The sequence below is a fragment of the Bombyx mandarina genome, chromosome 19 (assembly GCF_030267445.1).
Source record: "Bombyx mandarina strain Sakado chromosome 19, ASM3026744v2".
NCBI classification, from domain to species: Eukaryota; Metazoa; Arthropoda; class Insecta; order Lepidoptera; family Bombycidae; genus Bombyx; species Bombyx mandarina.
The window spans coordinates 3,103,572-3,127,923 of record NC_143225.1 but is presented as its reverse complement, the minus strand read 5'-3'; the positions used below and the strand labels follow the sequence as shown (position 1 = coordinate 3,127,923).

At 39.6% G+C, this 24,352-nt stretch overlaps 1 protein-coding gene across 2 annotated transcripts in view; it reads left to right on the top strand.

Moving 5' to 3' along the window:
- LOC114239481 (uncharacterized) overlaps positions 1–23,090 on the top strand; it is a 44,739-nt gene extending 21,649 nt beyond the window's left edge. The window contains exon 6 of one of the 2 annotated variants that reach the window (XM_028169689.2): positions 18,880–23,090. In XM_028169689.2, the coding sequence (XP_028025490.2) occupies positions 18,880–19,077 (198 nt within the window). In that variant the 3' untranslated portion in view covers positions 19,078–23,090. The remainder of the gene's footprint in view (positions 1–18,879) is intronic. The other variant, XM_028169688.2, reaches the window with a different exon arrangement.
- The last annotated feature ends 1,262 nt before the right edge of the window (positions 23,091–24,352 follow it).

Here is a 24,352-nt window from a genome sequence, read left to right as displayed (position 1 = left end):
TTACTGTACAACATATTTATTATGTTTATTAGAATGTTGCTTTGAACTCAGTTTTATAACATCGAGTCGAGTTCATTAGTTCATCGATCAATCTTTTTATAAACTTCATACGAACGCCATAACGAAATAATAAAAATACAAAACAATTTAAACATTAACAGCTTAGAACGTCACTTAAAGCGTTCCCGTTTTGGAGAGAAGTTCACAACTGACAGGCGAGTAATGCGAATCGATAGATCGAAATCGTTTTACATCGATAATCGATTATCGAGTAACGACAGCAAATTAAGCAATATCAATGCTAAATAAATTAATGTTTAATGTTTTAAAACGAGTCAGATTTGAAGCTTGTTATGTAAAGAGCACTTAGTTAGGGTTGGAATAAAGCTTTTTTTTGTTACTTTCATTAGATTTAATGTTTGTGCGGTAAATTATATTTTTTTAGAGCCAATAACGAAACAAAAGAAGAAATGCACTATGTAGAATGGATTTCAATCTTGATTTTTCCGTGATTACGGTCGAATTTTGATCACTTCTTCTTCTTCTTCTCCATCGCTCCCTCATTGCTGAGGATCGTGACTCCATTTCAGCTTGTCGACTGCCAGCCTCAATCGGTTCCGGTCAGTTGCCCGGTGTAGTGCAGCGCTAAGTGGTCCGCTGGTTTGCTCCGAGATCTGGTCGGACCAACATTGATTACTAGAAGAACAATAATTATAAAATATCTAGACGCATTTATCTGCGTTTCGATTGGTAAAAATATTTTCGCCACTTCTAACACACTTTACGTAAGCATAAACCACAGATTACAATCTTGTGACTTTTAAACTAACGAAAGAATGTTCGGAATCAAAATAATAAATGATGGTGTGGTATGTATGAGGTGTAGACAACTTGGAACGTCTGATGGTCACTGGGAAAGTAGAAGGAAAGCGTCCTAGAGGCCGGAGCCCCAAACGTTGGTCCGACCAGATCTCCGAGCAAACCAGCGGACCACTTAGCGCTGCATTACACCAGGCAACTGACCGGAACCGATGGAGGCTGACAGTCGACAAGCTAAAACGGGGTCACGATCCTCAGCAATGAGGGAGCGATGGAGAAGAAGTAGTATGTATATTTATTGAACTCGGTAATGTGGGTTGCCTAATTTTGTTTCTATGCAAACGTAACAAAGTAGCGTTGGACGTTAGTCTAAGATATTAGTACATTTGCGTTAGTGAATGTCGGATTGCAAGACCGATTTGGTAACATCGTCGCGCAGGGTTGACAATTTTAAATTTCATAAATCATTCTTTGTCTAATTAACTGGATATTAATAAAAATATTGGTTGGAACAACTGGATTACGAATCAAAATGCCATCATGAATTCAATTGATTTACCCAATTTCTAAAGATATTGTTTTAATGAAACAAATCTGTCTAAACGGCATTCAATGTCACTATCATAGATATTCTTAATTATTATTAATTAATATCACTCATAGAATAAAGTTCATCGATGTTTTGTCTATTTTAATTATCCCGGCAAATGCAAAAAAGGTTATTTTCAGATTTACGTCACGATTTTATATCTTCCTCTAAATAGGTGAAATAAAAATTCTTCACTATTTCTTGATTTGATTGTGTTCATACGCGAATAATATTCCAACAGAATATAATGGATACATCTTGCTATCTCTCTCACACTCGCTCACAATAATGTTGATGACGATTACGTTGTTAGAGCCATTACACACATTCTTTTGTGTTATTTGACAATAGCTCCCATCAGAATATTTATGTTATTTCCAACTCGGTCCTTTTTTTTGCTACCTATTTGCTGGTAGCCTAAGGGGATATCATACCCGATCCTGTGGAATGAATGGAAAACAGTCGACGTCGCCATAAACACGTCATTACGGATCCGCTCGATCCATTAACGGTGCTTTTAGGTACCCCAAGCACCTTTTTTTTTTTTTTTTTTTTTTTTTTTTTTTTATTGCTTAGATGGGTGGACGAGCTCACAGCCCACCTGATGTTGAGTGGTTACTGGAGCCCATAGACATCCACAACGTAAATGCGCCACCCACCTTGAGATACAAGTTCTAAGGTCTCAAGTATAGTAACGACGGCTGCCCCACCCTTCAAACCGAAACGCATTACTGCTTCACGGCAGAAATAGGCAGGGTGGTGGTACCCACCCGCGCGGACTCACAAGAGGTCCTACCACCAGTAAAAATGTCATAATATACCTGTCAATTTTACCCCGGTAAATTAACCCATAGACACAGCACACTGAGTTTCTCGCCGGATATTCTCAGTGGGTCGCGTTTCCGATCCGGTGATAGATTCTGCGAAGCACTGCTCTTGTTAGGGTTAGTGTTAGCAACGTCGTCAGGTTTGAGCCACGTGAGGTCACCTACTCGTTAGGGTTACGCTGAAATGGCCTTTCAAGGCTATCAGCTTAGGTAGAGAAAAAAAAGGGGATCTTCCAGCGGCCTTGTAGGTGAAGGTCTTTTAGTTCAATAGATTTATAATTCTGTTATTTCAAATTTGGACCCCAGAGACATTATAAAAACATAACATGACGAATATGGCGCTCGTCGAGTAGGCGGTGGTTTGTCGCCAAGCAATAAGTAAGCTCATACATAAACTATAATAAATTTTAATTATGATTGTATTTGTTTTACATTTACATTTGCACACTTTTTGTATAGCTTACTGTATTCGATGCTTGCTAGTCTTATAATATTCGTAATGTTCACACGCGCTGAAGCTTGGCGCTTTGTTGCATGAATTATCGGCAATGCTAATTCAATGCGACTGCGTTGGTGAATAAATTAATTGAACGATATTTAAGTAGTAGCCCTACAGGCGCTACGTAAGTTTTGCATGTCAACCAAGCTTTACAAACAGAAACGCACCTAAATCTCTGTTCGTTAAAGTTCAAAATCGATTGTCTTATTGAATAGTTTAGAGCGTTATTAATTTCGTGGATGACTTAAAACTTAATTAGGAGGTGTTAGCGCGGCTAATTGATTGTGATTGATTGTCCTTCAACAGTTTTCGTTTTTAAAAAAACGTTGTGAAACATTTTCGGTAGTTATAGCCACTGTATATTCCTTTTTTTTTAAATACCTAGATATTTGCTTTTGGATAGAAGGGAAGAGGTCGATCGAAGAAGACATGGACGGAGTGTGTGAATGACGATATGAGAGAGAGAGAGAGTTGTGAGTGTTGAAATAACGGCTGATAGAGGAGAATGGAATAGAAAAATTCGCTGTGCCGACTCCACCTAGTGAGATAAGGTGGAGAAAAAGAAGAAGATTTAATTTGGGTGCGGGGTGATAAGTCACGCAAACAATATTTGGCATTAAAAGTGACATTAAAATTATGTTTGAGTACTATGTGGATATAACATATCTCTCACAGGTTGTCGTCAACAGTGCAATCCAGGATTCTTCGATATTTTGGACACGTATCGCGACGGCCAGCAGAGTCTATCGAGAAACTTGTTGTTCAGATTAGGGTCAATGGTTAGAGATCTCGTGGACGAATGCCCATGCGCTGGACTGATCAGGTGAAAGACCTTACTGAATTCCCACTTAACGAGTGTGTGCGCCGGGCCTCGGTTCGCAAACTATGGAAAACGACAGATGTTTACGCTTTAATAATCTTAATAAGGCTTTAATAATCAAGAATTCCACATGACCACGACTGCTCTGCCAAGAACAACTGACTATGATGATCACTATGTGGATACCTGCCCTAAAATCGAGGTAGGGTAATTACGTGGCCTCTTCCAAGCCACGCAATTCATTAGGGTACCGGCAGTTTGGTGATATAGTCCACATCCTTGATCATAGTGTAAATGACATTAAATGAATAGTCAATATGGTCGCGTGAGCACGGGCTGCCTTGCCGCCGGGGATGTTGCGACAGGTGACTCAGTAATTTGAAAGTATGTGGACATTTTGTTTACTCAACGTAATTATTTTAGTCTAATTTCTGGTCGAACGTTATTGCTGTGACTTCTTTGGTACGTTTGTGTTATGATTACGGAAAAGCGAAACAAAAAAAAAAAAACGTCTGTAGTACTTGGCATGCGTGAGAATAAATTGACGAGAGGGTGTTTGGCTTTCGAGTCCCACGGTATGGGCTAGCCAAAGATTTTTATGGCGGGAATGGAGTTATCGCACCTAACTCAAGACGAAATAGTACCCAAGAATCAGTGTGCTTGGTGCGAGTTTTTGAACGTTGACGATAGCGTAAAACTTAACTCAAAATACTGGTGGTAGGACCTCTTGTGAGTCCGCACGGGTAGGTACCACCGCCCTGCCTATTTCTGCCGTGAAGCAGTAATGCGTTTCGGTTTGAAGGGTGGGGCAGCCGTTGTAACTATACTGAGACCTTACAACTTATATCTCAAGGTGGGTGGCGCATTTACGTTGTAGATGTCTATGGGCTCCAGTAACCACTTAACAACAGGTGGGCTGTGAGCTCGTCCACCCATCTAAGCAATAAAAAAAAAAAAAAAAAAATTGTATGGAATTGGAACGTTTGCCTACGTTTGCCGCTAGGGGCGCTGTTCCAATTGCATACAAAATTGAGTTAACTTTTACGCTATCGAGAAAGTTAAAAAATTAGGCACACAATAGTGTCGAAAAGGCGACCCTTTATGATGAGCACGACTGAGCTTTTCGTTAGTTTGATATTGATGCTGACCTGAATAGTGAGTTCCAGTTTAAAAAAGATATGACATTTTTCGAGGAATCTTGATCGAGGGATGATGTGACTGGGCCATGTTTTTGCATCGTTCCGTATCTCAAATTCCTTGGGATCAGGCTTCACTGTAACTTCCTGTTCCCTCGAGGTTGTTGACCTCGCGCGTCATTTGGTTTTTAGCATATTTACATATTTTGAGGGTGAATTCTATAACGCGATATTCCTTTCTTCCTTCGTCGTGGAACTCATAAGCGACTTCCACGGTGAAGGAATAACATCATGTAATAAAAATCAAACCCGCAAAATTATAATTTGCGTAATTACTGGTAGTACAACCACTTGTAAGTACGCACGGGTGGGTACCACCACCGTACCTATTTCTGCCGTGAAGCATTAATGCGTTTCGGTTTGACGGGTGGGGCAGCCGTTGTAGCTATACTGAGACCTTAGAACTTATATCTCAAGGTGGGTGGCGCATTTACGTTGTAGATGTCTATGGACTCCAGTAACCACTTAACACCAGGCGGGCTCTTAGCTCGTCCAACCATATAAGCAATAAAACAAATGCATGTTAAGTATGTATATTCTTAAAAAAATTGTATCTGCCTGCGGGATTTGAACCCCGGTACAATCGCATCCCTGGATAATGTACTTGTACATCAGGCATATTATCTTTTAGTCCACGATAACTTTATTCCGTTAAATCTCATTCGGACTAACTGTACGCTCTTCTAGGTACATTTTTTTTATTTTTTTTTATTTTTTATTGCTTAGATGGGTGGACGAGCTCACAGCCCACCTGATATTAAGTGGTTACTGGAGCCCATAGACATCTACAACGTAAACGCGCCACCCACCTCGAGATATAAGTTCTAAGGTCTCAGTATAGTTACAACGGCTGCCCCACCCTTCAAACCGATGCGCATTACTGCTACCCGTGCCACCCATCTAAGCAATAAAAAAAAAAGACACTGGCGTCACTGGATGTTTTCAATTCTACAAGTAGTCAAACCAATTTCTTAACATTAAAATACTCACTGCGACATGTACACATATTTATTTCTTAGTTAACGATCATAAATTACCTTCGACAACTCTAGTTGAATTCAGAGATCCGTAAACAGTTGATTACTTGGAAGCTGCGAAGGCAATTAATGATAACATTAAGTAATACAAAAGAGGTAATAGTTATGTATTAATTATACGAACGAATGATATACAAAAACATTTTAATTTAACATGTGTGTCAAGGCTTTGGATGCGTGATCAACTTTGATTAATTATGAACGTAGATTAAAATGTAATGTATATTACTGGTGGTAGGACCTCTTGTGAGCCCGCACGGGTGGGTACCATAACCCTGCCTATTTCTGCCGTGAAGTAATAATGCGTTTCGGTTTGAAGGGTGGGGCAGCCGTTCTAACTATACTGAGACCTTGGAACTTATATCTCAAGGTGGGTGGCGGCATTTACGTTGTAGATGTCTATAAACTCCGGTAACCACTTAATAGCAGGTGGGCTGTGAGCCCGTCCACCTATCTATGCAATATTTTTTTTAAATGATAAATCGTTTTTTAGTCGCGGTTTGTCATTTACCATATCTACTAACGAAAGTAGCAATAGCATTCGTGAAATGTACATTTTGTGATAAAAATCTTTGGTGTTTTTATCAAGAATCATCGTAATTGGCCTTCTTTCTTATTCACAGCCTTAATGCGCTCTGTGACCACACACGGACCCATCATTGTGTAATAATGCTTCTATGATCATTAACTTTGATTACTGTTCAATAACACGGCTACAATACAGTGGATCAGTAATTTAATGTTTCGTCACATTTAAGTAGGGTAGATAGTGGTGAGCCGTTAGACAATCAACTGGAGAACGGATGGTATGACAAAACCGACAAACCTTGGGACATATGGCACGTTCCCAATGGAGTCCACGATACGGTAACTCTGTCAATTAAACTCTATATTTTCAGTTCGTTATTTTTTTATTGCTTAGATTGGTGGACGAGCTCACAGCCCATCTTGTGTTTAGTGGTTACTGGAGCCCATAGACATCTATAACGTAAATGCGCCACCCACCTTGAGATATAAGGTCTCAGTATAGTTACAACGGCTGCCCCGCCCTTGAAACCGAAACGCATTACTACTGCAGAAATAGGTAGGGTGGTGGTACCTACCCGTGCGGACTCACAAGAGGTCCTACCACCAGTAATGACACAAATTATAATTTTGCGGGTTGGATTTTTTCTACATAATGTTATCTCTTCACTGTGGAAATCAATCGTGAATCATTTTACGTATTTCATTAGAAAAATTGGTACTCGCCTGAGATTCGAACACCGGTACATCGCTCAACACGAATGCACCGGACGCATTATTCTTTAGGCCACGACGACTTATATACATATATAGATAATAAACGCCCAGACAAAGAGCAAAGGAACCTGTTCTCACAGAAAACTTTGCCCGATGTGGGATCGCGCCCACGACCCTAGGCGCAATAGTCAGAGCCGCTAACTACTCCATCACCGAGGCATTCATTTTAACTATATTTATATTAAGCGAATAGCGTATGTTAATACAAACCAATGGAAACACTCCAAGGAGCGGGTAATTTCATAGTTATACAGATTTAAATAAATTGGCAAGAACAATACAAGTATGCGTAATTGCTTCGGTTGTCAAGAAATGTGTGTCACGTAACACAGTAGAACGGAAAAAAGTGCCCAATTTTTACTATACCGCTTCTTTATAGGCACTGTGTGTTATATTTGCATTGATTTAGTCAAGTCAGCAAATCTTATTTTGTGGCTACAAGGCGGATTGGCAGTGTCAAATTTTGAACGCTCTAAAACCAGCCATTTTTTAATAGTGAAATAAACTGAAGGAGAATTGATGAGAAAATGGTTTCTTTTAATGCTTAGATGGATGGTCGATCTCGCGGTCCACCTGGTATTAAGTGGTTACCGAAGCCGATAGATCATAATAATATAGTTCTAAGATCTCAGATTTTATAATACAATGTTTGCCTCGCCCTTTAAATCGAAACGCATTACTGCTTCACTACAGAAATAGGCAGGGTGGTAATACCTACCCGCGCAGACTCACAAGACGTCCTACCACCAGTAATTACGCAAATTATAATTTTGCAAGTTTACACGATGTTATTTCTTCACCGTGGAAGTCAATAGTGAACATTTGTTAAGTGCGTATTTCATTAGAAATAATGGTACTTGTCTGTGGGATTTCAACACCTTTGCATCGCTAGATACGAATGTATCGGGCGTCTTATCATTTAGGCCACGACGACTTCAGTATGTACATTAAAGTATTTTCAATTATATTGAAGAAAACAAATTACATGCAACTCGCCCTGACTTTGCACTGGTGGGCAGCAGGGAATAATTTCTTTGTTTTTTTTTTATTATTACTGTGCTACATCCTTTCGAAAATATGCTTATAATTACGAAAAATTACGAAATAATTGATATTTCGAGGAAGTTGCTAGCTAGAGTAGACTGAAGATTGCGGTAAAGATGCTGGAGACAGACCTTCACAGCTGCAGTAGACTTTTACAAAAAATCTACAATGCGTTAAATTTTATTCATTATTCAATTACAAATTTTCAATTTCAATTCAAATTTTATTCAATGCATTAAATTTTAATTAAGAAAATACTTCAGTTTTCCATAGCTTGGTTTAACTTCCATAAGCGTGGTACTTCTCAAAGCCTAAACAGCCATAGTTTGAGTAGAACAATCTACTGCCTCTAAGGTTGCGTAATGTAAATACTGGACCAGTAAAGTTGGAGTGCCCGCTGCTAAGTTATATAACGTGGAATGTTTCCGCGGTTAACGTTTGACCCGCGTGATACGTTTATGTCAAGTTTATGGGCTTATGTTATTGCGAAATTGTAAATACGCTCGTTGCTTCGTCGTTGCTTCATCGGCGACTCCAGATCGCAGTAACCACCATGGGACAGTGGTTCCGGAAGTGGCGAATAGACATCAACCCCACGAAAAGCACAGTGGTGCTCTTCAAAAGGGGTCGCCCTCCGAAAATCACTTCGAGCATCCCACTCCTTAATAGGCGCACAAACACCTCCGCCGTTAGCCCCATCAGTCTCTTTGGCTAGCCCATACCGTTAGCCTCGAAGCTCAAATACCTAGGCGTCACCCTCGACAGAGGGATGACATTCCGTCCCCACATAAAAAGGTACGCGATCGCGCCGCGTTTATACTAGGACGACTCTACCCAATGCTTTGTAGTCGTAGCAAACTGTCCCTCCGCAATAAGGTAACTCTCTACAAAACTTGTATACGCCCCGTCATGACGTATGCAAGCGTAGTGTTCGCTCACGCAGCCCGCACCCACTTGAAATCCCTTCAGGTTATTCAATCCCGATTCTGCAGGATAGCCGTCGGAGCACCATGGTTCCTGAGGAACGTGGATCTCCACGATGACCTGGAGTTCAACTCGTTTAGTAAGTACCTACAGTCGGCATCGCTGCGCCATTTTGGGAAGGCGGCACGACATGAGAACCCTCTCATCGTAGCCGCTGGAAACTACATACCCGTCCCAGTAGACCGAATGGTAAACCGTCGACGTCGCCCTAAGCACGTCATTACGGATCCTCCTGAACCATTAACGGTGCTTTTAGGCACCACAAGCACGGGTCAGTGTTAGCAACTCTCCGGTTGAGCCCCGCGAGCTCACCTACAAACGTTAGGGTGAAGCTGAAATAGCCTCTCAAGGCTATCAGCATAGGTAGGGAAAAAAAAGTAAATACGCTGCGGAAGTCCAAGTCTTCATAATATTAGAGACCATTGGAAGGGACTTCCCAAACTAATCGGGCTCTCTGGGTCAATATATTGAATGGTATTCAATGTTGGAGTCATTTGAACGGTAGAGGTATAATAATAAGTAATGAAATAGCCGGGAACGAATTACACACGCTTTTACACACACACAGGATTACTTGTTTTATAGGTACCTGAGACTGATAAATTTACTTTTAAATATATGCGTACCTTTTTATGCATACCTATTTTTTTTTTTCCTTTTTCTTTTTTTCCTACCTAACCTGATAGCCTTGAGAGGCTATGTCAGCGTAACCGGGCGAATAGGTGAGCTCAAAGGCTCAAAGATCCGGCGAGAAACTCAGTGGGCTAGGGTCTATGGGTTAATTTACTCGTCGAACTCTTCGTCGCAAGTGACGGGGTCGGCAAGGACGGTGACCAGTGCTTGAGGTTATAGATAATAAAAGCCCAGACAAGAAGAAACAAGCAATCACACGAATGTTTGCCCGATGTAGGAATCGACCCCACGACCCTTGACGCAAGAGTCAGTGGCGCTAACTTCTGCTCCACTGAGTTAGTTAAAGGCTATGTTGGTTTTATTATAAACCAGTATTGGGTCAGTGATTCTAAATATTTGCCAATTAAATTTGTATCGAAATAGATGAAGATTGTTTGGCTTTCCTAATTGGTTCGGTGGTAGGACGTCTTGTGAGTCCGCATGGGTGGATGCCACCACCCTGCCTATTTCTGCCGCGAAGCAGTAATACGTTTCGGTTTGAAGGGTGGGGCAGCCGTTGTAACTATACTTGAGATCTTAGAACTTATGTCTCAAGGTGGGTGGCGCATTTACGTTGTAGATGTCTATGGGCTCCAGTAACCATTTAACACCAGGTGGGCTGTGAGCTCGTCCACCCATCTAACAATAAAAAAAGTCTTATTATGAAACAAATATGAAAAGGACGCACATAGCGGCTCATGACGTCATTGCTATTACGACTTGGCGTGCGAGGGAGACAGCAAAACATTATAGCTTTTCCTTACCGGCACATGATTCTCGTTTTCACACGTGAGTTTCATTTTGATTGCCATGACCATAATAAAATACGATCAAACATAGGAAATAATCCTAAGCTATCCTACATAGTTTCTTCAGATAAAACTGGTTTAGTACGTAATCTGCTGGACACTGCATACACTTTTGCTTGAGAAAGTTTTCTAATCTTGATTTAATATTAAATTCAATTAGGTTACAGAAACAGGATGGCTTTATGTAAATATTTAATCCGCAGTAATCACAGTGCGGTTAGATAACCCATTACTAATTCAATTTTGTTATGATTTCGTTATTTACTGGTGGTAGGACCTCTTGTGAGTCCGCACGGGTAGGTACCACCGCCCTGCCTATTTCTGCCGCGAAGCAGTAATGCGTTTCGGTTTGAAGGGTGGGGCAGCTGTTGTAACTATACTTGAGACCTTAGAACTTATATCTCGAGGTGGGTGGCGCATTTACTTTGTAGATGTCTATGGGCTCCAGTAACCACTTAATATCAGGTGATAAATGGTTAGATTAGGTTGGAGTCTTAATTTCGCTCACGTGACAGCTTCGCTAATCATGGAATGTAATTAATTGTTATTTATTAGCGTATGGATCTATGCATAGTTTTTTTGAGGCTCCGAATGAGATGAAGTCAATTTGCAGGTTTTGTTTTTGACTCCCAATAATAACAATAATTGTAACTATATTAAATTATCGTAATATTCAAGTTATATTAAAGTTATACAAGAATATGCAATTATTTATTTAAACTTTTTATCGCATATTAATTTGTTTTGCAGTAGTTTTGTTAAGGTGGTTTATGTTTTTCTTGTAATTTTTGTTTTTTACATCTGTATTTGTTGCTATTTTACAATGAAGGTTAAAAAAATATTATAGACTTGTGTTTCCAACTGTTTAGTTTACAGACAAACATTAAAATTACGCGATATACGTCTCAAATACCTATTTATGCACTGGAATATTAGTGGTAGAAATAGTTAAAATTTATAATATACGATTTTTATGTTGCGATTTATCGTCATGATAAAATAAGGTTTCCTTCATTTCAACGTACATATACCTGGAATATATTTTTTCAATTTTCGAACAATATTTTTTTGGATTTATATTTGAATGTAGGTAATTCATTTCAATTTTTGTTTCTTATTACACTAACCTAACCTAACACAAGGGGGGCTGTGGACATCGGCGCTAATGAAAATGTTGGCAAAAAATTCATATCAATATTTATAAATTTAACGTTTGCAAACTTGAATTTTCTTGCTGTTATGGTCACCACACAACATAACAAAAAAGGACACTCACACCTAAACGCCAAATATTCTTTAGAATAACGCTCATAATGTTGACTTCGCCCTGAATCCGACTCCGAACCGAAGATTAAACAAAATCCAAGTAAACTAAACGCTGCTCACATTAAAGTATTATTTGAGAACAACTAAAGTCATGGACACCACACGATATCGTAATGAATGTCGTGTCTTACAATATAAAGTATTAAAATTGCAACACCCAAATCCGCCGATCTTGACATGGCGCCGGTCGTGGTCCGTAAGTTTTCGCAACATTTCATATTAACAGTGGGTTTAAGCTACCAGTTCGATAGTAAAAGCTCCTCTCCGTGAAGCGTTTTACACCCGCCTTACGCGGTATGAGTGGGGGCGCGGAGGAGAATAGAGCTTTTACGGCCTACTCACAATTATGTACAAAGTTATTATGTTTTAATTACTATATTATTATGTTTTAATTACTAATGACAAATTAGATTTCTGTCGAAACTGATTTCGATCATTTCCATTTATTTTATCGTTTTAATTAAATCTTGGATATTAATTTAACATTTGATTTTATGTTATTACGGAAAATTAATACACAATAAAATTATAATAATCAAAAAAATGTACAAAGATATAAATATATTTTCTTCGATTTTTGCGAATATTGGACACAAAACTACTTTTATAGATTAATGTAGTGTTTCTATTGCCATTATATTGTTTCTAACTTTAAGAATCGTTATATTGTTTCCAACGCTAAGAAAAGTTGAAACTTGATTATTGTCCGGAAACAATTTAATGGTAGTGAAAAACGCGATATTTTAATTGTAAAAATAGATTTAATTAATAAAGATGATTTGAACTCGCAGACAGCAATGCTTGCTATACCCGCAACAAAGGTCACAAGTAGTAGGCAGAAGCTTGACTCTGCCTCTGACATTGCTGAAGTCCATGGGCGACGGTAACCGCTCACCATCAGGTGGGCCGTATGCTCGTCTGCCTACAAGGGCAATAAAAAAAAGATTAAACTCAATAACGAAATTAGACAAGGTAATTTGTGTTAATCTCATCACCTGGTAATCTTGCGAGTCCGCACCAGTCTAGGTACCGCCACTGCCCATCGCTACTGGGAAGCAGTAGCACGTTCCAACCTTAAGAGTGGGACGGTGTGTTTTGATAGGCGATCACATTCTGTGCTCATAAATTGACTTGGGGAAAACTAATTTGTCGAATTCTCCGTTGAAAGATTATTACGGACACATAGTGCTTGCGATTTCGGCATAATATTAAATTCTTTAGGAATAGCTAGCGTCTTTGCGCTAATCAGCGTCAGGTTTCTTGAGATGCCCAACCATTAACCAGTTTAACCCACTGAGTTTCTTGCCGAATTTTCTCAGTGGGTCGTGATTCCGGTCCGGTAGTAGATTCAAAGAGGCACTGCTCTTGCTAGGCCTTCTCCTTTGTCGCTTCCTCATCACTGAGGGTCGTGACCACCTTGGTCTAGTTTTTGCACCAGCTTCCTCCAATGTTGCCTGCATTCGGCCTGCTTAATGGCGCCCGGGACGCTGGTGTTTGTGGCCTCCTTGAAAATGTCCGTCCACCTGGTTGGCAATCTTCCTCGACTTCTCTTTCTTTCCACGTGACTTACAAGTATTAGTTTTCAGGATTTCATCGGGCCACGTGTCCGAAGAACTTGAGGAGACGCTGCATACAGATTGTAGATAGACAGGTCTTGATGTTTAGCTCCGAGAGAATTGACACATTTGTTCGGCGCTCCGTATATGATATGCCCAACATTTTGCGCCAACACCACATTTCAAATGCATCAATTCTCGATCGGATACGGGCTTTGAGGATCCACGTCTCGGAAGCGTACAAGAATATAGAGAAGATATAGGTTCGCATAAGCTTTATCTTAGTTTTTTTGTTTATGCTAGGCCTAGTGTGGGCAAAAAAACTAAGATAAAGCTTATGCGAACCCTTATCTTCTCTATATTCTTGTACGATAGCACATATTCTTGTCTGATAGCAGTAATTATGTAGAAAAAAAGCTACTTTATACCGGCTACGTGTTGAATTACTCTGTACAAAATAATTCAATTTTTAAATAATCATATAGTATTTGTAATAAATAGCCTTCTATTATACATATAACGCTAGTTACAACTCTTCAAATTGAATTAACACACTCATTTACTCGTCATTTGTTGCTTCTCTAATTAATCTATGATCGCACACCGCACCAACTGTGCAACTAAGGGTTTTAAAGTTCTTTGGTCACATCTCCAGAATAGAGCACTCGATGAAGAGTCCGGTAGTCCAAGGCCGGGTGGAAGGCAGGAGATCACGCGGCCGCTGGACTGACCTAGTAAAGAAGGCAACTGGGTCCACTATGGTCGAATGTTCTCGAAACGCTTCGAACCGCCAGATCTGGAAGCGCATTGCTTGGAGGGCGGTCGTCAGAAGCATGGGCGACCTAACGGATGCTTCTGCACATACAGCGCCAGCGCAGCCACGACCACTCTGACAAGAGTGTCCGACTGAGAAGAAGACGCCGCTTTAACAGTCGTCTCGTGTGGCGGCGTCCATAAAGACTTTAAAATGCTCGTCGAACTCGACAAAGAGGTCGATGTGCAACCTAATCCATGCATCAGCCCGCTGAGTTTCTCGCCGGATCTTCTCTGCGATTCCGATCCGGTAGTAGATTCATTCGCGAAGCAATTGCTCTTGAGTTGTTAGGTCTCCTCCGGAGGCGCTCGGGCAGTTGTTAGCAAACCCCACCCCTCCTGGCTGAGCCTTTGCTCGCCCACCTGTCCTGGTGAAACTGGAAAGGCCTCCTCCGGGCCACCAGTAATCTTTCATTCATAAAAAAAAAACATTTTAAAAATACATTGTAACAAGATCTTAACGATCTCTGATTACTTCACACTTTAATTAAAGTTGTAACTTATTAATGATTTGTTTCATAAAGTTTTATTGATTTTTATGTTTACGACGTCGGGTGAATTTGGGTTGTGCGCGACCGCTGTTTCAAAATGTTGAATGTACCGGTAATAGCTTACGAGGTCGCATGTGGCTGGATAATTTTTGTATACTAATTTTTTTTAGGGAAATTCGAGAGTAATTTTCTAGCGTAATATTTTCTATGGTAAGCACACCAGATAACTAAAACATTTTACGAAATCTATTTACGTAACGAAATAATTCAATGAAATAAACTAAATTATTTATAATTAAAAGTCATTTTGAGACAATATGACTTGATACTGATGCCGAATTCATATCTGAAGGTGAGGGGTGGAATTCATATTTAGTATTATTAAAACTTTGATGTCGTCGTGGTAAAACGCCCGGTGCATTCGTATCTATCTAGCGATGCATCGGTGTTCGAATCCCGCAGGCCGGTAGCAATTTTTCTAATGAAATACGTACTTGACAAATGTTCACGATTGACTTCCACGGTGAAGGAATAATATATAATGTGTACAATACTTAAATAATAAATGTTTGTGTAATAAAAATCAAATCCGCAAAATTATATTTTGCGTAATTACTGGTGATAGGACGTCTTGTGAGTCCGCACGGGTAGGTACCACCACTCCGCCTATTTCTGCCGTGAAGCAGTAATGTATTTCGGTTCGAAGGGTCGGGCAGCCGTTGTACTGTAAAACTTGAACTCATAAACATCCAGACAAATAGCAAACAAACTAGCTCACCACACGAACGTTTTCCCTAAGCGGGAATCGAACCCGTGACCTTTGGGGCAATAGTCGGGTGCGCCAACCACTGCACCGCCGAGTCAGTCATTTGTTAGTAGTTTATAAATTTAACGATGTTAAAATTTCTAGAAGAATCTCTAGAATGATGTTCTAAAAATTCCTTTTGATCGTTAAAATTAGATAATATTTTGGCTTGACGTTTTCAAACACGTAATGTTTGAGACGCGTATGTTTCTCAACAACGGCCGGTGTGTTTTGTAAATTGATAAATGAGATTCGTTCGATCGTTACCGCGCCGAGTTATTATAAATATTAACTACATAACGTTTGTTCAGTTATGATGTTACGTATTGTTTTGGAATTGTCGAGCAATATCGATTAGCCTTTCCGTGGACGCTACATAATGTATAGTTAGCAATGGGAGCATTCGACTGGATACACGAATAATCCACGAATAATCGAATAATAATAATAATAATAAAACAGCGCGCGTGCAACTTTGTGCACGTGAATGAAGTGAAACTTCTTTTCCGATGTGTAGTGTTGTGGTTTTCCTCATTTTTCATCCTTAAATCAGATTGCTCTTTTAATAGGCAATGCTGTGTATAAGAGATGCGACATCTTCAACATTTATTTTATATGTATTTTAAATTATAGATAGAAAAATAAATGTATTTTTTTAAATACTTCATTTAAGTATTGGACGTTACTCGTTGCTAACGCTCGCGCTGGCCTGTAACAAGTATACTACGCGCATGCGTTCGAGTGCCACGCATTCACTCTCGCTCTGTCTCTTTCTATTCCATGGTAGCGTTAAAAGTTTAACGCAACCTTGTTGGAAGTCGCATTAGAAGTTTCACTTCAATAACAATAAGAAGAGGCACGGACTATGTTATACGTCCGTAGCGAACGTATTTTCCCTGTTCTCTTCCTATCGCTTTGACACTTGACACACTAGCGAAGATTACAAAGACGAATTACAATTCTACTGGGAATTTATGTCTCATAGTGGATGGCGACATTAATATTCATCTATGTGTGCTCTTGTCTTAACCATCAGATGGGCCGCGAGATAGTTATGCATCTAAAAAATAAAATACAGTCCATCTAGTAGAGGGAAAACCTTTGGCTCGCATAGCCATTTGAAATCGCGATTCCAATCCGGTGCTAGATTCAGCGAAGCATTTCCCCAGCTGGGGCTAGTGTTAGCCATTCTCTCAGGTTGAGCCCCTTAGTCCCTTAGACTACCAGCGAATAGGCAATGAAAAAAATGTCATTGGCATTCTCAGCTTGCTGCTTTCTGAAATGGGCTCTTGCTAAGGCAGACGTTCGCAATCTCTAAGGTTGAGTCCTGTGAGTTTGCCTACACTGGTGTTAGGACCTCTTGTGAGTCCGCATATGTAGGTACCACCGTCCTGTCTATTTCTGCCGTGAAGCAGTAATGCGTTATGGTTTGAAGGGTGGGGTAGCCGTTGTAACTACATTGAGACCTTAGAACTTATGTCTCAAGATGGGTGGCGCATTTACGCTGTAGATGTCTATGGGTTCCAGTAACCACTTAACACCAGGTGGGCTGTGAGCTAGTCCACCTAACTAAGCAATAAAAAAAAAATTAAAAAAATATGTTCGTTGAAGCTAGCATAACCCCGACGATACTAGCAAAAGTGAGGAAATTTAATATTTCATGCCAGTGCAAATTTTCAAGTTAAATGAACGTTTTGAAGTCCATGATAATAACGTTCAAAGATTCTGGGATATACAAACAAACATAAATATTAGATGACAAGCTATTAAAAGCACGTCCTGCATATGTGGTTAATGGTTTTAGCATGATTTACAGTTCCCTTGTCGCATTTTATTGGCCACAAATGACATAACGCATCAAAAGTTTTCACGTATTTTTAGTAATTTGAGAGGGAATTTAGAAAAATAACAGTTATTGGTTTCCTATTGCTTTCCCAACCTTGTAACTTTAAGGTATTGCAAAATATAAATGACATTATAATATATAGTTGTAAAATACAATTAAAAATGTGCAATATCCGTATGTTTTTATTATTATTTTAATTTGTTTTTTCTTAATAAGGTATTGTGTTAACGGATGTCCTTTGCGCAATGACAATTAAAATTAAATAAATGCAAATTGTCTCTCATGTTATTTTGTTGGCAAAAGGATATGAGTTATTAATTATATTGGTCGTATGTTGAATATTATTATGTATGTACTCCACGAACATTGAAAACTGCATTGCCAATTTATTCGTAAAGTGATTCTCGATTTCAGTCACAACATCTGGCCTAATTTAAAATTTTTAAGTTTTTTATTGATAAGGTGTTAAGTGGTCAACAGATCTCATAGACATCTACAACGTAAATGCCGCCACCCACCTTGAGAATGAGTTCTAAGTTATCAGTTTTTAAAGTACAGCTGTTGCCCCGCCCTTCAAACCGAAACGCATAACTGCTTCACGGCAGAAATAGGCAGGGTGGTGGTACCCACCCGCGCGGACTCACAAGACATTCTGCCACTAGTAAACAGCATATGCTAAGTATAAACATTGTGTTTGTGTTTTGAATGTGTATCTATACTAATCTATACTAATATTATAAAGAGGAAAGATTTGTTTGTTTGTTTCGAATAGGCTCCGAAACTACTGGACCGATTTGAAAAATTCTTTTTCCATTAGAAACCGACATTGTCCCTGATGAACATAGGCTACTTTTTTTTAAATTTTTTTAATTTTTTTTTTTGGTTTCATGTGTATTTTAATGTTTCCGAAGCGAAGCGAGGGCGGGTCGCTAGTTTTATAATAAACCAATGCTCTCCACATCACCCTTGAATGAGAATCTCTTAGGCATTAAGTTCGCCAACATACACTACATAATGTTAGACGAATAAATAATGTCATTTTGCATTAATATTAATAAACTATAATAAAAAAATAACCACTCTTTTATAATGCTGAAAATATTAAACAAATATGTCATTTTTTTATTTTATTTTTTATTGGATATTTGGGTGGACGAGCTCACAGCCCATCTGGTGTTAAGTGGTTACTGGAGCCCATAGACATCTACAACGTAACTGTGCCACCCACCTTGAGATATAAGTTCAAAGGTCTGAGTATGGTTACAACGGCTGCCCCACCCTTCAAGCCGAAACGCATTACTGCTTCACGGCAGAAATAGGCAGGTTGGTGGTACCCACCCGTACGGACTCACAAGAGGTCCTACCACCAGTAAAAAAGTCATGTTCACATTTGGAACAATAAAAGTATGTTCAATGAAATAATTAAGAAAAAATGTTTTTTCAGGCAGCCAGTGCGTTGTTCACGCTGGACGGTCCAAAGAGTCAGGCCTTATCACGTCGTCTGGCCCGGGGCGAGCGTCGCCGCAGACGGTGTCGAGTAGCCTTGGCGGTGCTGGCGTTACTGCTGCTACTGGCGTCGGTGGGAGCCGTGGAGCTTATCATGTCGCGAGGACAGAGGGTCTTCGGAGCCGTCCTGCGATGACTTGCAGAATTTCTATCAACCCATAGACGTCCGCTGCTGGATATAGCTGTCCCCCAAACCACAAAGATAGGTCTTGTGCTGCTTGCATCCATCGGATCCGCGCGAACCTGAATAGATCGTGGGTCCGTCTTGTGGGAGACCTACCCACGCTACGTCTTCCGGTACGCGGTCGCCACTCAAGAACTTTCCGACCCCAACGGCTGAATTATAATAATAATAATAATAACATCTCGAGAGGCTTGGTCTCAACAAAAAGTCGGTTGTGGCCCAGATGCAAAAAGCAGTCTTGCTGGACAATGCCCGAATAGTTCGCCGTTTCTCTCCCAATAGTCCCTAACAGTCCGGCCGATTGTTGCCCACCTCGCCGGAGTGTGTCTTGCCGTCTTTCCAGGCGACGCAGTGTTTAATACAATAATAATAATAATAAATCCTATACATAACTCTCCAAAAAGCCGCAATCTTGAATACATGTAGAATAGTCAGAATTTTTTGTAGATAGACGAAAACGATATTGCCCCTCATAATAACATACCGTCAACATAAAACTTCACTACACGCTTGGTTTAGGTCCGTGGATGTGGTTCAGCCAAAATGCTAAGAAAAGATTACCTATTCGAAAATAATAATAATCGCTATAGATTATGTTTTGTTGTATCTGTAAACAAATGCGAGAGAGTGCATAGAGTGTTTAATTTGAATTTTGTATTACAATTCTGATTGAAAAGCGGGTCTATTTTGAACGCGAGCCATTGCGCGAATGATTGGACAATTCAATTCACGCAGACGTGTATAATCTACGCACCCTGTGTACGTCATTGTCATGGTCCATAACACTGAATAAACTAATAAAGATATGTCTTTTTTTTCCTAACTGCTGGCTAGCTGGTAGCCTTTTCCAATTGGCGCGAACGGTATTAATGTCTCAGATCCAAAGTTTATGAATTCTGAAATTCAGCCAAAGTCAAAAATGAAAAAACATTCCATCCATACATTAGGTATTTTACGTGAAATTTTCGGAGACTTACAAAGCCATAAAGTGATTGAGTTTATTAATACAAAGGTTTACTTTTAAATAAGTAGGAAGAATGCAAAAAAAATATTTCATATACCTAATTAAAATGTAAATAGTAAATATTTCAAAGGATGACAGGCTATTTGGTTTAAGCGACGTTTAGCTTAACACCCGACATTTATCTTTGTAATTAAAGGTGCGTTTTATTTGATAACTAGCGACCCGCCCTCGCTTCGCTTCGGAAACATTAAAACAAACATGAAACAAAAAAAAAATAAAAAAAAAATAAAAAAAGTAGCCTATGTTCATCAGGGACAATGTCGGCTTCTAATGGAAAAATAATTTTTCAAATCGGTCCAGTAGTTTCGGAGCCTATTTGAAACAAACAAACAAACAAATCTTTCCTCTTTACAATATTAGTATAGATCAACAGTTCGATGTTTTTAATTGAACTTCAATTAAGCTTATTCCATTGAAATAGCTGAAGAAGTTTATTATCATGATATTTTTTCCAAATTTACAACAACTTTAAATGGCTCCCCTGTAAAGTTGTAAAAAAGTCGCTTAAACCAAATAACCTTTCACTCTTCGATTTGACCTGTATTGTACTGTGTTATTACAGGATTCATAATTATCTTACTTTACGAACCAAATCAAAATTAAAAAATCAAAAACAAAACATGATTAAATATACCATCCACTGGAAGTGATGTATTGAAATGAAATGTAAAATAAATGTTAGCTTATCTTGGCTTATCTCAACTATTCGTTAAAATTATTCCTATCGTAGCAAGGATTAATATGCCGCATAAAAACAAAATATTTCTACAATATTTTTATAGATGACCAATTATCCTCTGTTTTTTTCTCTTTCTTCTACCTATGCTGATAGCCTTGAGAGGCTATATCAGCGTGTATACCCTATAGCCTAGCGTATACCCTAGCGTGTAGGTGAGCTCTCGGGGCTCAAAACCGGAGTTGTTGCTAACACTGGCCTTAGCAAGAGCAGTGCTTCGCAGAATCTATCACCGGATCGGAAACGCGACCCACTGAGAAGAACCGGAGAGAAACTCAGTGGGCTGTGTCTGTGGGTTAATTTACTCGATCCTCGTTGCAAGCGACGGGTTCCTCTGTGATGATTGTATCAAACTAAATAAGATCGGTTCTTACAGTGTATTTTATTGAATATAGTGTAAAATATAATGCAAATGATTATAGTTTGTTTCTGTAATATGTTAAATATAGCGAGGTGCATTCGACAAGGATAATATGTAGGGCTAGTTGTTACTCGAAAAAATCTTAAGTTAAGGACGTTATGATTTCTGACGCGGTGTTTAAAAGGAGTTACCTAGGTTGAGGAGAGTCCTCACGGTCAGACCTCCAGTTGGCTCTCAAGGTCACTCACATTGAGATGTCTATGAGTAGTCAGTCAGCAAGAGCAGGAGGTAGAGCCCCTGACTGGGTCGAGGATCGTAGTTTCGATGCCCGCGTCAAGTAAACATTCAGGAGACGAACAGGTGGCTTTTATGGTAAGCAGTGGCATGGACATTACTAAAGTCGATGGGCGACGGTAACCACTCACCATTAGGTGGGCCGTATGCTCGTCTGCCTACATGGGCAGTAAAAAAAAGGTTTGTTGTTTTTCGCCTGGGTGTTTCCTATGTCGAGGGGTGAAAAGCTATTTGATTGAAGCGACATTTTCGAACAGGAGAACCATTCAAAGTAAAAAATTAGGAAAAAATATCATAACAAATTCAACTTCTTCAACCACTTGAACGAGATAAACTTAATGAAGTTCAATTAAAAATATCGAATTATTGATACTGTTACGCGCTGGGGCTCAGGATAAATAAAAATTCTACCGAATTACAAGCTAACACTGTATTAGCACTTAGACGACTTCACAAGCAATTTAAAATTCTCAATTCGCTTCTTCCGCTTCGCTTCAGGTGATCCGTTCGCTGTTGTGCTTCGAGTAGTTCTGATTACTGACTGACTGCGTACCATCTCCGCAACGTCTTTATAGCCAACACCACATCCCTAGAATTATCGAGAATATTCCACACATTTCGAGTATTGTGTTTCCGCTATCTGACAATAGATGGCGCTGTACTTCTCGAGCGTCCTAGGTGCCACTAAATCCTTCTTTATTCGTTCGTCTATTCGGCGATAGATGGCGTTACTCTTACCGGCGTAACAATACTAATACCAAATAAAACGATCGAGCCTTTAATTGCAAAGATAAATGTCGCATATCAAGTGAAATCAGCCAATCAGCCTTTCACCCATCGATATGTAGATAGGTACACTTATATATTTAGATATGTACATGTATATCAGTCTAGTTCCCAAACTACTGGGACTCCTAATATGGGACCAAACAATTTGGCCTTGTTAATTTATTAACTAAAATCTGCACCATGAAGCAGTTAAGTGACATGATATTGTCACTATTTCGATATATGTATAACGTGATTTTTGACATTTTTTTTTTGTCAAAGCGGAATTATATAATCCAAAAGTATTTAGTGTTTTACAAGTATTTTCTTATAGAAGATAGAATAACACAAAATAATCAAAGCACTAAACACAAAATGGTACCCTGTAATAGTCTGTACCTCTTGTTAAATTAGCCCATTTAAACTATTCTAGCTCTATGTTGAATTGAAAAATAAATTTTTCGTTTAGTCTGTTTGCAAAAGGCGGAATTACGTCGCCCTAACTGGGGACAGAATGCCCGAATGCGGGACTGCCCCGCCCAAATCAGGACGTGTGGTCACATTGTTCATGTATATATACAGGAGGTGTTTTTCGTAGGTCAAGATGGTTTTAATTAAAATATTTTGATTAAAGTTCGAGAATTGTATATAAAATTGGTGATCTAAATAGTTTTGTCTTGTGATAATTTGTAAAATGTCTAATTAGCAAACTTTTTTGGTGCACAAAGTGCTGTTTTGTATTTAGAATGAAATTTATTTAAAATAAATATTGTTTGTGCGTGTGTGTACGTGTTTTTTTTTCTTCATATACTTGTGGCGGGTAGCCATCATACAACGCAAGATAATTGACAGATGCCTGAATCTCGCTTACGACATTTACAAGATAAAGCGCATATATACAAGTTCCGAACAACAACATGGAGACCGTCGGTCTACCGAGCAAATATCACCCGCTCGGTGGAAGATCTTCCCTTTGTCGTATATTCCTATATACTTATTTTTTACCGTCGACAAAGTATGCACGAATACAATGTAAAACTGGTGATGCTGTGAATCCAGTCGGGTCGAAACCAATTCGGTGTGTAGCTAGAATAGCTTCTTGTCACCAGCGAATAGGTAGAGAAAAAATATTCTAATGTCTTTTTTTTTCCTACCTAAGGTGATGGTCTAGAGAGACCATATCAGCGTAACCTTAACTAGTAGGTGAGCTCACAGGGCTCAAGCCTGACGATGATGCTAACACGAACCCTAGCAAGAGCAGTGCTTCGCAGAATCTACCATCGGAAACGCGACCCACTGAGAAGATCCGGCGAGAAACTCAGTTGTCTATGTCTGTGGGTTAATTTACTCGCCGAGCCCTTCGTCGCAAGCGACGGGTTCGACGCGAACGATGACGATCAATCGAAAGCCTCATTGAGAACAAAGAGAAAGTTACCCTGGATTACCTAGTCGAAGTGCTTGAGATATATCCATCCAGACAAACATCTGCGGTATGGAAACAAACTCGTCTGTACATAACCATTGCTCCAATTGTCGCAGCTTGAGGTGGTTTCGGCGATCTCTATCATGAACTACAGCTCAGTGAATATTTGATTTTTCGATTTCTCCTTTTAGCAGTATCTTCTCTATATATTGTAGTATTGAGATAAGTATATATATCCGCCCGCCACCGGAGTAGAGTTCATCCATACTACCTGGAGCCACTGCGGTCATCCACAGTGCGTTTTCAGAAGTCTTTTTTGCCACGTACCATCCGGCTATGGAATGAGCTCCCCTCCACGGTGTTTTCCGAGCGCTATGACATGTCCTTCTTCAAACGAGGCTAGTGGAGAGTATTAAACGGTAGGCAGGGGCTTGGCTCTGCCCCTGGCATTGCTGAAGTCCATGGGCGACGGTAACCACTCACCATCAGGTGGGCCGTATGCTCGTCTGCCTACAAGGGCAATAAAAAAAAAACGATTTTCTAAAGGTTCTAAGGATTTGCTGCCCTTAATGGGAAACACAAGAAATAAGTTTAATATTTCATGATTAAGTACATGTGCTG